The sequence below is a fragment of the Notamacropus eugenii genome, chromosome 3 (genome assembly GCF_028372415.1).
Source record: "Notamacropus eugenii isolate mMacEug1 chromosome 3, mMacEug1.pri_v2, whole genome shotgun sequence".
NCBI classification, from domain to species: domain Eukaryota; kingdom Metazoa; phylum Chordata; class Mammalia; order Diprotodontia; family Macropodidae; genus Notamacropus; species Notamacropus eugenii.
This window is the reverse complement of record NC_092874.1, coordinates 209,722,626-209,739,712: the sequence shown is the minus strand read 5'-3', so window position 1 is coordinate 209,739,712 and position 17,087 is coordinate 209,722,626. Positions and strand designations below refer to the sequence as shown.

At 36.5% G+C, this 17,087-nt stretch overlaps 1 protein-coding gene across 2 annotated transcripts in view; it reads right to left on the bottom strand.

Moving 5' to 3' along the window:
* Positions 1-17,087, bottom strand: part of FBH1 (F-box DNA helicase 1) — an 86,405-nt gene that overhangs the window by 64,384 nt on the left and 4,934 nt on the right. For both annotated transcript variants that reach the window (XM_072654230.1, XM_072654231.1), the window contains exon 2: positions 10,151-10,309. In XM_072654230.1, the coding sequence (XP_072510331.1) occupies positions 10,151-10,309 (159 nt within the window). The remainder of the gene's footprint in view (positions 1-10,150; positions 10,310-17,087) is intronic.

Here is a 17,087-nt window from a genome sequence, read left to right as displayed (position 1 = left end):
TGTTGTTTGGTACTATGCATTGTACCAAACTAAGGAACATTTAAATAAGTACTTAATAACAAGATGCAAACTGAGCACTTCAGTGCTGAAGGGAAAAAAGAATAATATATAAAAAAGAATAAAGTATATTTTGACAGCAAAGTCATAATTGTTACATCCAAAAATGCATATTCATACATTTAGAGTCACATGCATTCACCCCATGCCAAGACCTGAGTCCCTTCAGACTTATTCATGTTGTAGGAAACTCAGGTCTTAGAGGATCTTCTATGAAGAAAAGGTCTAGAGTCACTAGGGTTCAGAAAAGCACCCTAGCTCTTTATTAAACATTAAAAGTGTTAAGATGTAATGGAGAGGTGGAGGTGAAGCCAAGATGAAAAAATGGTCAGAATAAGTGTGGGAGCTCCCTTCCACAAAACTCCTTTAAATAGAGAAAGAATATGCAATAAACTGAATCCCACTGGGGAAATCCAGACAATTCCAGAAAATGGCCAATGAATCAAATGCTCATCCAAGCTCAATATAGAGAAACAGAAAGGGAGACATGGACACTGGGGTCAGGTTAGGAGTATGCTACCTATGGAACAGTAGAGTGCACCAGGGCAATGTAGACCTATATTCCACCAGACTCATAGCAGGACACTGCAACAGGGACAGATGCCAAATAGCAACTTTGACACCCACTAGTCATTTCTAGGTTATAAACCCAGGGCAGATTGAGGAGATCTGGGCACAACAGTGGGATTTGGGGGGAAAGGGAGGAAGGATTGGGTGATGTTTAGAGAGAGAAATGCCAACAGTAAAAGCATCAGCAGTGTGCCTCATACTCCAGATTCAAAGGTATAAGCTTTGAATATAAATTCAGCATTTAGACCAGATTCAAGGAGGAATCCTAAACTTTAGAGTAGAATCCTAGACCAAAGAGGAGCCCATAACTCTGCCACACCAAACCAATAAAACTTTCTACCTAGCTGATAGGGCTGAGTCCAGCAGTAGTCTACTATTGCACAGACCAAAACTCAGACCAAGAAATTGCAGAGCTCAAACCAGGGTAGCAGCAATTACTTTGCCCTCAGGCCACTCTAGAAGCACTGAAAGCTTTTAGATCTCCAGATCTCCTGAGACCATAGAATAGCATAACATTCAATACTCCAAGAAAGCAGTAACAGAGCCAGCCCAGACCATCCCTCCAGAAGTGCTGCAAAGTCCAGCTCTAACATCAAGTCTAAAGTTAGGAAGCAGACTGGAAGAATGAGCAAATAAAAAAAGAATCTCTCCATAAAGAGTTATTATGGTGGCAGGAAAGCTTAACATACAAACATAGAAGAGAATGATTCCAAAGCATCTACAAGCAAAGCCTCAGAGAAAAATATAGCTTAGGCACAAACTCAACTAGAATTTCTGGAAGGAATTCAATAAGAGTTTGAAAAGAGGTTAAAATATTTTTATAAACAGAGTAAGAGTACTTGATGGAAAAAAAATGGGCAAAGAAATGAGAATAATGGAAGAAAGAGTTGGAAAGGCAAGGAAAATCTTGCCCAAGCAACAAACTCTCTGAAAATTAGAATGGACCAAATAGAAGCCAGTGATTCCATAAAGCAACAAGAAATATTTAAAACAAAGTCAAAAAATTAAAAATATAGACAAAAATATAAGGTATCTCATAGCAAAAGCTAATGACTGACAAAAGAGATTAAGGTAAAAAAAATTAGGAATCATTGGAGTGGCTAGACATCCCATTTCAAAAATTTATACAAGAAAATTGTCCAGGTCATAAAACAAAGAAGAAATAAGAAGAGGGGATGAAGAAGAAAGAAACTCCATGAGTCACCTCTTGAAAGAAATACCAAAGGTGCAGCAGCCAAGATGGTGAAGAAAAGGCAGGGACTGGCCTAAGCTCTCCCAAATTCCCCTACAAACAACCTTAAAATAACTCCTCAAAACAAATTCTGTAGTGTCAGAACCAACAAAAGGACAGGGTAAAACAATTTTCCAGCCCAGGACAACTCAGAAGATTAGCAGACAAGGTCTGTCCCACCAGGGTGAAAGTAGAGTACAGTCTAGTCCAGGAAATGCCAGGCAAGCCAGCACTAGGCCTTTGAGGCAACTGAATCAACAGCAGCAGCTTCCTGAACTCTTAACCTACAGACCATAAGGAGATCAGACAATTGGTCAGAGATTTACAAGGGTCTGTTTGCTGGCACTGACTGTACAACTCTGCTGCATTGCCCATAAGGCTGAGTTCTAACTTTCAGTCTCAGGACAAGGAGGAGCATTAGCACACTAGAGCTTGTGGCTGCAGGGGAACGGGGACCCTGGTGAACAGTTCCAGGATGGAAAAGAATGCTTGTGTTGCTCTCAGAGTACAGGTCAAAGAAAGCAGTAAACACACATCTCCTTAAAAGAATTAAAAATTTACAGAATTCCAAAATTAGCTCTGAAAACAGCTACACAAAAAACCTAAAGCTTGGGACAGTATCTCCTCCACTCCAGGAGCAAAGCCAAACTTTAACAAGTTAAATTAAGAAATAGGCTGGAAAAATGAGCAAACAATTTAAAAAGAATCTGACTATAAAAAGTTACTATAGTGACAGGGAAGATCAAATCACAAAGTCAGAGGAAGACAGCAAAGTCAAAATTGTTACATCCAAAGACTCGAAGAAAAATCAGAATTGATCTCAGGCCCAAAAGAATTCTTGAAAGAGCATCCATCTTACCCCTCAAAAAAAGGAAAAATCAAAAAAGAGAGATAAAGGGAAAATTGGGAAAAGAAATGAAAGTGATGCAAGAAAATCACGAAAAAAGCCAATAGCTTGGTAAGGGAGACACAAAAAATATTGAAGAAAATAATAGCTTAATGAACAAAATAGCCATCAGCAAGCATCATATGTAATGGGGATAAGCTAGAAGTCTTTCTAATAAGATTGGGGGTGAAACAAGGATGTCCATTATCATCGCTGTTATTCAATATGGTACTAGAAACGCTAGCTTTAGCAATGAGAAGAAGAAGAAACTGAAAGAATTAGAATAGGCAAAGAAGAAACTAAGTTATCACTCTTTGCAGACAATATGATGATATAGAGAATCCTAAAGAATCAAGTAAAAAACTACATGAAATAACAAAAAAATTTTAGCAAAGTTGCAGGATACAAAATAAGCCCACACAAATCATTAGCATTTCTATGTATTATTAACAAAGTCCATTAGCAAGAGATTGAAAGAGAAATTCTATTTAAAGTTACTGTAGACATTATAAAATATTTGAGAGTGTACCTGTCAAAACAAACTCAGGAACTATATGAACACAATTACAAAACACTTTTCACACAAATAAAGTCAGAACTAAATAACTGGAAAAACATCAGCTGCTTGTGAGTAGGACAAGGTAATATAATAAAAATGATGATTCTACCTAAATTAATTTACTTATTCAGCGTCATACCAATCAAATACCACAAATTATTTTATAGAGCTAGAAAAAATGGTAACAAAATTCATCTGAAAGAACAAAAGATCCAGAATATCAAAGGAAATAATGAAAAGAAATGCTAGGTAAGATGTCCTAGCTATATCAGATCTTAAATTGTATTATAAAGCAGCAATCATCAAAACTACTTGGTAATGGTTAAGAAACAGAATGGTGGATCAGTGGAATAGGTTAAATATACTAGACACAGTAGTCAACTACAGTAATCTACTGTTTGATAAACCCAAAGACCCCAGCTTCTGGTATAAGAATTCACTATTTGAAAAAAAACTGCTGGGAAAACTGGAAAAGAGTATGGCAGAAACTAGGCATAGACCAACCTCTTACAGAGTATACCAAAATAAAGTCAAAGTGGGTTTACTATTTAGATATATTTAGATAGAAAAGCTGATACTATAAACAAATTAGGAGATCAAGAAATAGTTTACCTGTTAGATTTATGGAGAATGGAAGAATTTATAACTAAACAAGAGATACAGAATATTATGACATGCAAAATGGATAACTTTGGTTACATTAAATCAAACAGTTTTTGCACAAACAAAGCCAATGCAACCAAGATTAGGAAGGAAGCAGAAAACTGGGAAAGAATTTTTATAACCAATGTCTCCGATAAAGGCCTCATTTCTAACATATACAGAGAAATGAGTCAAGTTTATAAGAATACATGTCATTCCCCAATTGATAAATGGTAAAAGGATATGAACAGGTAGTTTTCAGAAGAAAAAATTAAAGCTAGCTATATTCATATAAAAAAACTCTAAATCACTATTGATTAGAAAAATGCAAATCAAAACAATTCTGAGGTACTGCCTATTTATATCCTTTATCAGAACACTAATAAATTGTTGGTGGAGTTGTGAGCCAATCCAACCATTCTGGAGAGCAATCTGAAACTATGCCCAAAGGGCTACAAAAATGTGTATACCCTTTGACCCAGCAATATCACTTCTAGGTCTAGATCCCAAAGAGATCATATAAATGGGAAAAGGACCCACACGTACAAAAATATTTATATCAGCTCTTTTTGTAATGGTCAAGAATTGGAAACTGAGGGAATGTCCATCAATTGGGGAATGGCTGAACAAGCTATGGTACATGAATGTAATGAAATACCACTGTGCAATATGAAATGAGGAACAGGTGGAATTCAGAAAAACCTGGAAAGACTTATATGAACTGAAGGTGAGTGAAATTAGCAGAACCAGGAAAACATTGTACACAGTAACAGCCTCACTGTTCAATGACTGACTCTGAAAGACTTAGCTCTTCACAACAATTCAAGGACCTAAGACAACTCCAAAAGACTCATGATGAAAAATGCTATCCACATTCAGAGAAAGAAATATGGAGTCTGAATGCAGATCAAAGCATACTATTTGCTGTCTTTCTTTTTCTTTCTTGTGATTCCCTCCTTCATTCTAATTCTTCTATGCAAGATGACTAATGTGAAAATATGCTTAAGAGTATACATCAGATTGCATGCCTTCTTCGGGAGAAGGGAAGGAAGGGAGGCGGAAAAAATTTAAAACTTATGGAAGTAAATGTCGAAAAGTAAAAGCAAATTAATTGAAAAAAATAAATATACCAAAAACATATTAAGTAAAAAAAAATTTTTTTTTAATAAGTCAAATGGTAAAAAAGGCACAAAAATCCACTGAAGAAAAGAACATCTTAAAAAGTAGAACAAGCCACATGGAAAAAGATATACAAAAATTCACTGAAGAAAACAACTCCTTAAAAAGTAAAATTGGCCAAATGGAAAAGTAAGTACTAACGTTCATGAAGAAAACAGTTTCTTAAAAATTAAAACTGGGCAAGTGGAAGCTAATCACTCCACAACACATCAATGAACAGTAAAACAAAATCAAAAAATGAAAAACAAAGAAGAAAATGTGAAATATCTCACTGGAAATACAAATGACCTAGAAAATAGATCCAGGAGGGTAACTGAATTACTGAAAGCCTGAAAGCCATGATAATAAAAAAAAAAATAGCCTAGACATTATTTTCCAAGATATTATCAAGGAAAATTGCCTTCATACCCTAGAACCAGAGGGTAAAATAGAAATTGAAAGAATCCACCAGTCACTTCCTGAAAAAGATCCCAAAATTAAAACTTCCAGAAATATTATAGTCAAATTGCAGAGCTCCCAGGATCAAGGAGAAAATATTGCAAGCAGTCAGAAAGAAACAATGCAAATGTTGTGGAGCCATAGTCACAATAACACCAGATCTAGTAGCTTCTACATTAAAAGAATCAAAGGGCTTGGAATATCATATGTCAGAGAGCAAAGGAGCTAGAATTACAACCAAGAATCGCCCACCCAGGAAACTAAGTATAATCTTGCAAGGGAAAAAAATAGATATTCAATAAAATAGAGGATTCTCAAGCATTCCTGATGAAAAGTCCATAACTAAATAGAAAATTTGACTTCCACATATAAAATTCAAGAGAAGCATAAAAAAGTGAACAGGAAAGAGAAGTCATAAGAAACCCAATAAATGTTTATATTCCTACATGAGAAGATGATACTTTTAACTTCCAAGAATTTTATTATTATTAGGGTAGTAGGAAGTATACATGGACACGGATATGAGATGGGATGATATCTACAAAACATAAAATGAAAGGATAAAGAGGAATGCACTGGGAGAAGGGCAGAGAAGTAAAATGGGGTAAATTATTTCACATAAAAGAGATACAAAAGAACTTTTACAGTGGAGGAAAAGATGGGGAAGCTGAGAGGGAGCACTTGAACCTTAATCTTATCAGAATTGACTCAAAGAGGAAATAACATACACCTTGAGTTTAGGTAAAGAAATCTATCTGACTCTAAAGAAATGTAGAAACAAGAGGAGATAAAAAAAGGGCAGGGTGGGGACTGGAGAGGAGGGCTGAGAGAAGGTAGGGCAAATGGGGGGGGGGGTGAGAGTCTGCAACATACTTTTGAGGATGAACAGGATGAAAGGAAAGAGAGGATAAACAGAGGAAAAATAGGATGGAGGGTAATGCACAGTCAACATGACTGTGAAAAAAAATTTACAGCAAGCTTCTCTGATAAAAGGCTTCATTTCTCAAATGAATAGGGAATGGAGTCAAATTTATAACAATACAAATTATTTCCCAACTGATAAAGGGTCAAAAGATATAAACAGGTAGTTTTCAGATAAAGAAATAAAAGGTATCTAGTCATATAAAAAAATACTCTAAATCACTACCAATTAGAGAAATTCAAATTAAAACAACACTGAGCTAGCACCACACACACCTATCAGATTGGCTAACAAGAGAGACAAGGAAATTAACCAAGTTTGGAAGTGATATGTGAACACTGGGAACTAATGTACTGTTGGTGGAGTTTTGAAGCGACTCAACCAATTCTGGAGAACACCTGGGAACTATGCGCACAGGGCCATAAAACCAAGTATACTCTTTGACCTAGCAATAACACTACTAAGTCTGTATTGCAGAAAGATTTTTTTAAAGAAGGAAAAATAGCTATATATACAAAAATATCTACAGGAGCTCTTTCTGCGGTAATGGATGGGATGCCCATTAAATGGGGAATGGCTCAACAAGTTGTTGTATATGATCATGATGGAATGTTATCGTGGTGTAACAAATGACAAGCAGGATACTCTCAGAAAAATCTGGAAAGACTTACATTAACTTCTGCAAAATGAAATGAGCAGAACCAGGAGAGCATTGTACATAGTAATAGCAATATTGTATAATGATTAACTGAAAGACTTTGTTATTCTCAGCAAAGATCCAAGAAAATCCTAAAAGATTTAAAACAAAAAATGCTATTGACCTCAACAGAGAAAACTGATGGAACTCTGAATGCAGATTGGAGCAAATTTTTTTCCCTTTCTTTATTTTTCTTGATTTTTTTTTTAATATGGCTAATACAGAAATGTTTTGTATGTGGGGTCCCATCTTCTCCCTCTTCCCTACTGCTTTCAATAAAGCTTTGCACTGAACTGACTCCCATTGTTTTACATGTTATTCACAACACTAAAACTCATTGAGAGACTATTTTTTACCATCTCTGGCTAGCCCACCAGCCTGTCTTTAGATATAAACTGGATACCCAGATAAGGACTTAACCTATTGATAGCCAGCCTACGATGGGGAAGAACGATATGAGCCCAGCTGTAAAAGGCAAGGGTCAATAGAGAACTCTACACCCTCCCAGGAGAGGCTACCTTATTCAAGAGGACTACCTCAAAACAACTAGTGCAGTAAGTAGAGACTCAAAGCATTGCCCTATCAATCTCATGATAGGGAGGTAAAGGGCTCAGAATACAGAATGAAATAAGGATTTTTTTATGACATGACCAATATGGAAATCTGTTTTGGTTGATTATATGGTGAGAAGGTGGATTTTGGTAGACTAAAATAAATAAAATATTAAAGAAATATGTGTAATGAAGACTATCAAAGCCTGTTGGAATTTTTTTTCTCTCTACTGCTAACTTAGTAATTTTTTTTTTCTAATTCTAACCATTCAGATGTCCTCCTTTTATTTGAAGCATTCACCCTGAAATAAGAGTTGTGCAACCTAACTAGATTTCTAGATAAGCTGTCTCTTCTAAGGAATTTTTAACAGTAAAAAAAAAAAAAAAAAAAAGATAAGTAAACCAACACCTTTTTCAAGATACCATGCCTCCACTTTAAACTGCTGTGACTAATATCTTTACTCTTTGACCAAACATTAATACTCTATCCCAGAGATTCCACTACCTCTAGAAATTCAAAGAAAGAAAGATGCAATATATATCCCTCATGCTCTCTTCTCTTTTGCATAAACTTAACTTTGTGGTAACAAAGACACAGAAATAAAATTAGTATCTGCTGACTAGAGAAGGGCTAAACAAACTAAAATACACAAATTAAACGAAATTTATTGTATTATTAGAAACAAATATGAAGACTTCAGAGAAACATGGGAAAATCTGAACAGACTAAAAAAAAAGCAGAGAAAAGTAAGAAGAATCAGGAAAACCATATATACAATACTAACAACATAAATAAAAAGAATAAAATGAAGTTGTACACTGTACAATGATATCAACCAATCTTAGCCCTAGAAAAAGATGTGAGAAAATGTATTTCTCTCTCAGAACTAGGAGACAATGGGTCTGGACTGTCACATATAATATCAGACAAGGTTGTTGTTCTGGTTAGTTTGGCTAAAGTGGGGTTTTTTGGTCATTACTCTGCTAGAAAAAAACAGATATCAGATAAAAAAATTAAATTGCTCTTTCTGGAGATAGGAAATGGACCCCCAATTAGATATAGTTTTTAAATGTGGTTGGGGGAATATTTAAATTAAAACTCTAAGAAAAAAGAATAATTATTAATCAAAACTGTCTCTAGTACAACTTAAAAGAAAACTGTGGTTTAGAAGTGATGTACCTCTAGTCAAAAACTAATTAATGTTATTTTCTTCCATTTAGTAAATTTAATTCAACAAATATTCACTAGTATCCAATACTGGGAGGGACACTAAAGAGGGTAGTATATATCCATGTACTTATGATTATTATTTTAAGAAGAGTAATCTGGCCTAATATGAATATATGTGCATACATACTTAACACACAAGTGTGTATGTATGTCACATATATGTGTGTACATTAAACATGTTATTATAGATGAAAAAATGTAAACTCAAAGAAGGGTTTGCCCAAGGTCACAGAGTAAAAAACAGACAAGATTCAAACTCAAGTGTCTTTCCATTACACCACATGTTTGAGATTAGCAGGAAAATCACAGATGGATAATTAAATAAGGCCAGACTATTATTGCCAGGATGAGGAATGATTCTTGAACAATTAAGTAACATGATGCAATTATTATTTTAAGATTAATATGGCTCAAACATACAGAACAGACTGAAAGTGAAATAGAAAAGGTTGCTGAGAACAGTTGAAAGGTTATCATGATAGGCTAACCGTGAGGTGATAAGGCCCTAAACTAAACTAAATTAGTTGCTGTGTGAATGAAGAAAAGCATTTTGGAAGAATGGATCGTACTTATTGGCCTGGAAGACACAGGAGATGAAAGAAATTGTAAACTTTACATAATTTGATGCTATAGTTATAATGATCAAATTCCAATATGGAGTCACTTAGGCTAAGTAGTCCTGATGCCAATAAAGGAAGTGACCTTGAGAACTTCTCTACCACAACTGGGTCAGATTAGGAATGCCCCTCTCACATCTGACAAATTACCTGTTTCCAACCAAGCCCATTCTTAATTTTACCACCTGAACCCCAAGTCTGGGCACGTTTCTTCCCTAATATGTATCCCTCCCCTTCCTTATGCTAAGTGAGTTTCTTATATCCATCATGCCAAATGTTTATATTCCAGAGTAGGTCCACATGCTTTGTCTGCTTGCTACATTGCATAATCATAAAGTTCTTGTTTGTATTAGCTTCCTGAATACCAATTTCCTGCAAATTCCTGAACCTAAATCTTGGCTGCAACTAAAAAAAAAATTTTTTTTTTTTTTTTGCTATGAGGCCAAATAAAGCAAAGAGTATTCTAGAGTTTCAGCCTGGAAGAATGGTCAAAATGGTGTATTCTCTTATCTCATTAAAATTAAATTAGATTTCTTACATCCTCTTTTAGTTTTTAAAGTACAAATATACCTCTGTTTCCTTTTCTTTGTTTAGGATAGAGCCTCCAGTTCGGATCTCTACTTGTCCGCCTTTGATTTAAGGGCTGGGTCAGAGAAAATGAGCCTTCTCTGCTTTGTGCCAAGAGTTGGCAGTCAATGGCTGTGAGTTGTGTCCGCTTATACCGTTTCACTGAAAGCAAAAAGAATGGTGCATTTATGAGTCATCACTAACTCAGCATGCTAGACAGGAAAAACAATCAGTTATCCAGTTATCTCAGTTACCCAGCAGCTAATTATTCAGTTTGTGGTTTGTCTTAGCCCCTTCCCTCCTCCTTCCCAGATACCTCTTTTGACCATTTGGTTTCTAAAGTTATCACTTCCCTAGCACTTCAAGAAAAAAAGGAGAGATGACAAGATGAAGACAGCTGACTTTGTCATTTACTGTTATAATACTACTGGTAAATAATGTCTTGTTCCTACAACTAAAATGTATTCTCCTATTCTTCCCTTGTTAAATTCCTGTCTTCTTAAGAAATAAGGGAGATGGGGCAGAGCTAAGATGGCAGAGTAACACCATGCACTTTCCAGAGTGCTATCCCCAAGTACAGCCAAAGACCTGTAAAAAATGGCTCTAAACAAATTCTGGAGCTGCAGAACCCACAGATTGATGGAGTGAAGCAAATCGCCAGCCCAAGACAGCCTGGAAGGTCACAGGGAAGTGTCTATCATGCCACACGGGGGGCAGGGGGCAGTCCAGCTGGGTAGCACTGGCACAGACAGGGCCTGAGCAGGCTTTGAGAAGACAGAATTTCTCACACCTGTGGCAATTTCCAGACTTCAGGACTCCAAAAAGCCAAGGACAAATTGGAAGGTCAGTGGAAAAAGCCTGTGGAACCAGTGTGGGAGAGTGGAGTAATCAGGCCCCATCCCCAGGGTAGCAGAGGAACCTGCAACAGCCACAGCAGCAGCAGCAGGGGCAGTTGCAGCCATTGTTTCTGGAGCTCTAAGCCCACAGATTGTGGGAGAATCAAGGGGCTGAGTATACCCTCCAACTCCACTGGAAACAGAGATCTACTTTAACAAAGAGCTCAAAAGTTAAGTAAATGGCTGGGGAAGTGAGCAAAAACCAGAAAAAGAATGAGACTGTAGAATCTTACTTTGCTGACAAGGAAGACTAAAACATGCAAACAGAAGAAAACAAAGTCAAAGCTCCTCCATCTAAAGCTTCCAAGAAAAATATGAATTGGTCTCAGGCCATGGAAGAGCTCAAAAAAGGATTCTGAAAATCAAATAAGAGAAGCAGAGCAAAAATTAGGAAGAGAAATGAGAGTGATGCATGAAAATCACGAAAAATGAGTCAACCGTTTACTAAAAGAGACCCCAAAAATGCTGAAGAAAATAGCACTGTAAAAAATTGACTAACCCAAATGACAAGAGATCCCAAAAGCCAGTGAAGAGAAGAATGCCCCAAAAGCAGAATTGGTCAGATGGAAAAAGAGGTCCAAAAGCTCACTGAAGGAAATAATTCCTTAAAGATTAGAATGCATAGGATGTGAGACACTGTGGGTCTGTTCATTTGCATATGATGGTGGGTGTTTTGGGGTTTTTTGTTAGAAATTGGGGCACCTAATAATGGACAGAGCACCAACCCTGAAGTCAAGAGGACCTGAATTCAAATCTGGACTCAGACACTAGCTGAGTGACTGTGGGCAAGTCACTTAACCCCAATTGCCTCCAGATGTGATTACTGATAAAGAGGTCAATCAAATAACTGTTTGTAGACCGTGGGAAGATTACTGTTGGGTTTGTCTGACAAAAAGGTAGATTTTGGGAGTTCTACCTCATAAGAGAAAGAGGAATTATTAACCACCAGGAGTCTGATAGGAGGCAATGGAAGTGAAAAAACCAGCTGCAAAAAAAGGCTGAATTAATTACGAAGGTACCAACAAAATCAGATGTCAGAAAAACTTCAGCTGTTTTTCTGGGAGCCTGCTGAATGGTTGAGAGCTACTGCTTTACAGACTGACTACAGCAAAGGCTGGAGCAGGGGCTGGGAAGCTCACTGGACAAGAATTAAAGTTGGCAGCCATTTGAGCTATTACCCTCTAGCTCCCTCTACAGTTGAGAGGTGAAACCTCTCAGAGTGGCTTGAGGGAGAAACAAAAGAGGAATGGCAGTGAAGCTGCTTTACTGTAAGAAGTTTCAAACTGAGGGAAGAATTGGCTGAGCATGTCTCCATTGTCCAAAGAGTCAACCTAAGGAGTTCTGCACTGAGCCTTCCTTTTTCATTAAAAAAAAAAGGCTGAGATATGATTAAACAAAATGTAATCATATTGAGTGACAAGCTGGTTAGGCTTGTCTCCATATTGCTCAGTCAACCTGAGGAACTCTGCAGTTCTCTAGCTTAAGGAAACTGTATGTCACTACAACAGCATGTCTTTCTCAGGACCCTGAGATTTTGCATTAACAATCCGTCACTGCTTCACTAATTCAAGAGCAAAACAGTAACCAATATGCCTAACAGAAGAGAAGAAAACCAGAAGGGGAGCAGCTAACAGAGAAGAGGCTTTGTGTAGTACAAACTGTTCCTAAAGCAACTAAGGATGTCAAGACCTACAGCATACAGAGTTCTGTTAACCCAAATACATGAATTTTCCTACTTAGGTACCTCCCTGCTAGGTTTCTAAAAATGCAATCCCTCAGTCTCCAAGGAGAGAAACACCACATTAACTGGGCAGTGTGACCCAAGTTCATGAGTGTATTTAATGTTTCTGTACTTGCTTTATGTTAATTGATTATAGTATTATTCTTGCTTTTCCTTATCCTTAAATAAAAGTTTTATTTTTAATCATGGTGTCATAGTGACCATGTAAGTGGTCAATTCTCTACCTTAAGCTTAAATTCTCTAACCTACACATCATTACACTAGTGTAACATTTTGTCAGCACCCTGGCAAGGGTTTTGTCACTAAAAGAGTTTTTTCACTACTTCATTAACTTAAGAGCAAAAGAGAAACAAATATGCTAAAATGGGGAATAATGTTGCCATTTGTCCTTTGTTCTCAAAGGTAATAGCATGATTCGCAAGTGAACTGAATTTAAGTGAGAGGAAGACCCGTTCAATGAGCCTCTGGAGCCATCAGGGTCCAGTGGGCAAGATCTAGTTCACAAGGACTGGAGATGGCCCCCAGTGAATAATGTATCTTTCCCAGAAAAAAGGCTACATTAGCACTTGGAATGAGTTCAAATTGTAGCCATGTAGTTCTGACTTTTCTCTGGTAACCCTAGATGTGCTGGTGTGAGGGAAGTTGAGGTGAGGAAGCCTTGGGGCTATAAAAGATATACAGAATAAACAAAGAGAGCACATGCTAGATAAATAAAAGAGCAGTGACAGTGAATAGAGTGCCAGGCCTGAAATCAGAAAGACTTCCTGAGTTCAAATCTGGCCTCAATTGCTTTCTACCTCTGGGCAAGTCACTTATACCTGTTTGCCTCAGTTTCTTCATCTATAAAATGAGCTGGAGAAGGAATGGCAAACCACTCCAGTATCTTTGGCAAGAAAATCCCAAATGGAGTCACAAGATAGTTGGACGCAACTGAGCAACAAACGTTAATAAAAGGGAAGTATACTAGCAGTTGAAAAGGCTTTGTGTAGAAAATGGTGCTTAAGACATACCCTGAAGTGAGGGATTTTATGAAGTGGTGGTAACAAGAATACATTTGAGGCATGAGAGAACCTATGCAAAGGCAGAGAAATGGGAAGCAGAGTACCAGGTGGGAAGAATGGAGAGAAGGCCAGTCTGGGTAAACTGCAGAATGCAGGAAAAGGAATAACATACAATATGGCTAGGAAGGTGGGTTAGGATCATGCTGCAAAGGGCTTTAAATGTCAAATGGGAAAGTTTATATGTGATCTTAGATATAACATAGAGCAACTGGAGTTTACCAAGTGGTAGTGACACAATTAGATGGAAAATCACTTCTGCAGCTGTGTGAATGACAGCTAGTAACGAGACACAGGCCTAAACTAGGGTGGTGGTGACAGGAATAGGGAATAGAGGGTAAACTTTACAAGATCTGTCAACTGATTAAATATGTAAGGATAAAGAGAAGAAGTCAAAGATAATAGCAAGGTTGAAAACCTGACAGAGGGGATGGTGGTACCCTCAGACGAAATTCAGAAGAAGGTTAAGATTGGGGGTGTGAGGAGGGCAAGTTGGGACACAACAGGGGAAGATAATAAATTGTCTTGGACACGTTCAGTTTGAGAAGTCTATAGGACATCTAATTTAAAATATCTAACATGCAGTTGGGAACGTGAGATTAAATTTTCGGACTAAGGGCTAGATATGTAGAACTGGGAGTTATCTTCAAAGAAATGAAAATTAAACCTATGGAAGCTAATCAGATTACCAAGTGACATCAAGTTAGGAAGACTGCTTCAGTGAATATAACCTTTGGTAAATGGGGGTCTAATCTAGCAGGTCTTCTCCAAGTGAAACACAGCTCTATTTATATACTCACACATACAACCTAAATTTATAAGTCCGTTTTCCCATATTGAAAGTAAACTTTTTAAAAACCCAATGTGTATGGTTTGTTTTTATTTTTAAACATTATAAAGATTTAATTTTTTTTCAACAGGACTTCTTGCAAAGATAGTGACATGAAAAGTGCCAAGCAAAGCCTAGTTACCATGAGAAACAAGATGAAAAAGACTCCAGACAAAAGAAATATTCAATAAAATCAGCAAACTTGTCCATTCAGCCCTGAGCTACAAAAGAAGATTCTATGAGTATTCTGATTGTGTGTGCACCAGAGCAGCATGAAGATACTGTGATATCTAGAAAGGCCTAAAGTCAATGGCATCTCAACCCAAACCTGCTGGAATCACAGTAAGGGTTAATGTCAACTCCTACTAGGTGACTGTTAAAAGAGAATGGCAGAGGTACTCATAATGACCTAGCATGTAGTAGGCACTTGTGTTTATTGACTGACATGCAATATGAGGCCCTTAAAAGTACTGTAATCTTGGCCTTCAATATTCTGTTGGACCCTGTCAGGGTCACACCAGGGGGCAAAGCCAACTCTTGGTAGAAGTATATAAAAAAGGAAATCATCAGTAGTTCTATATGTTACCAACCAAGTACAGCAGCAAGAGCTAAAAGGAGAAATTCCATTTAGAATAATTGTAGGGGAGTCTATCTGCCAAGAAAAACCTAGAAATTATATGAATACAATTACAAAACACTTTTTATACAAATAAAGTTAGATCTAAATACCTGGAGAAATATTAATTGCTCATGGGTAGGCCAAGAAAATACAATAAAAATGACAATTCTACCTAAATTAACTGACTTAATATCATATATTAATATAACTAATTACAAAAAAAAATTTTATACAGCTGCAAAAAAAAGTAATAAAATTCATCTATTAAGAACAAAATATCAAGAATATCAAGGGAATCAATGAAAGAAATGTGAAAGAAAGTGGTGTAGCCAAACTGTAATACAAAGAGGCAATCTTCAAAATAATCTTGTCCTGGCTAAGAAATAGAGCAGTGGATTAGTGGAATAGATCAGACATACGATAAATGACCATAATAATCTAATGTTTGAAAAACCCAAAGATCCAAGATTTTGGGGACAAGAACTCACTATTTGACAAAAACTGCTAGGAAAACTGGAAAGCAGTTTGCCAGAAACTAGATACACCCTAACATTTTATATCATATACCAAGATAAATTCAAAATGACTACATGATTTCAACATATAGTAAAGGTTCATGGAAATAGTTTGCCTGGCATATCTATGGATTAGGAAAGATTTATGACCAAACAAAAGTTAGAGAGCATTACAATATGTAAAATAAATAATTTAGATTATATTAAATTTTAAAAGTTTTGCGCAAACAAAACCAATGCAGCCAAAGTTAGAGAACAGAAAATTGAGGAAAAAAATTTTACAGCCAAGTTTTTCTGATAGAGGCCTCATTTCTCAAATATCTACAGAACTGGGTCAAATTTATAATGTGTGTCATTTCTCCAATTGCTAAACAGTCAAAGGATATGAACAGGAAGTTTTCAGAAGAAATTAAAGCTTATGTATAGCAATATGAAAAAAATACTCTAAATCACTATTAATTAGAAAAATATAAAATAAAACAACAGTGTGGGACCATCTCACATCTATCAGACTGGCTAAAATGATAAAAAAGTAAAATGACAAATGTCGGAGGGGATATGGAGAGCAATTTGGAACCATGCCCAAAGTGCTATAAAACTGCATACCCTTTTCCCCAGCTATATGCCACTACTAGGTCAGTATCCCACAGATCAAAGAAAAATGAAAAGGACCTATATTTACATATTTATAATAGCTCTTCTTGTGGTAACAAAGAATTGGAAATTGATGGGATGTCCATCAATAGGGGAATGGCTAAACAAGTTGTGTTATATGATTTTGATAGAATGTTATGGTATAACAAATGATTAGTGGGAAGTAAGATTTATGCAGTCTTATGAACTGATGCAAAGTGAAGTGATTAGAACCAGAACACTACATAGTAACTGCTGTACTGTAGGATGAGCAACTGTATATGACTTAGTTCTTCTCAGCAATTCAATAATCAAAGACAATTTTAAAGGATTCATGATGAAAAACGCTATGTACCTCCAGAGAAAGAATTGATGGAGTCTGAATGCACATCAAAGCATGCTTTTTTAAATTTTATTTTTCTTGGGCTTTTTGGTCTTTTTTCTTTTGCAACATAGGTAACATGGAAATGCTTTGTATGACTGCCACATGTATACTTCAGTCATTTCAGTGGTGTCCAACTCTTTGTGACCTTGTTTAGGGTCCTCCTGGCAAAGATATTGCAGTGGTTTACCATTTCCAAGTCCAGTTCATTTTACAGATGTGAAAACTAAGGCAAACAAGGTCAAGTGACTTACCCAGGGTCATAAA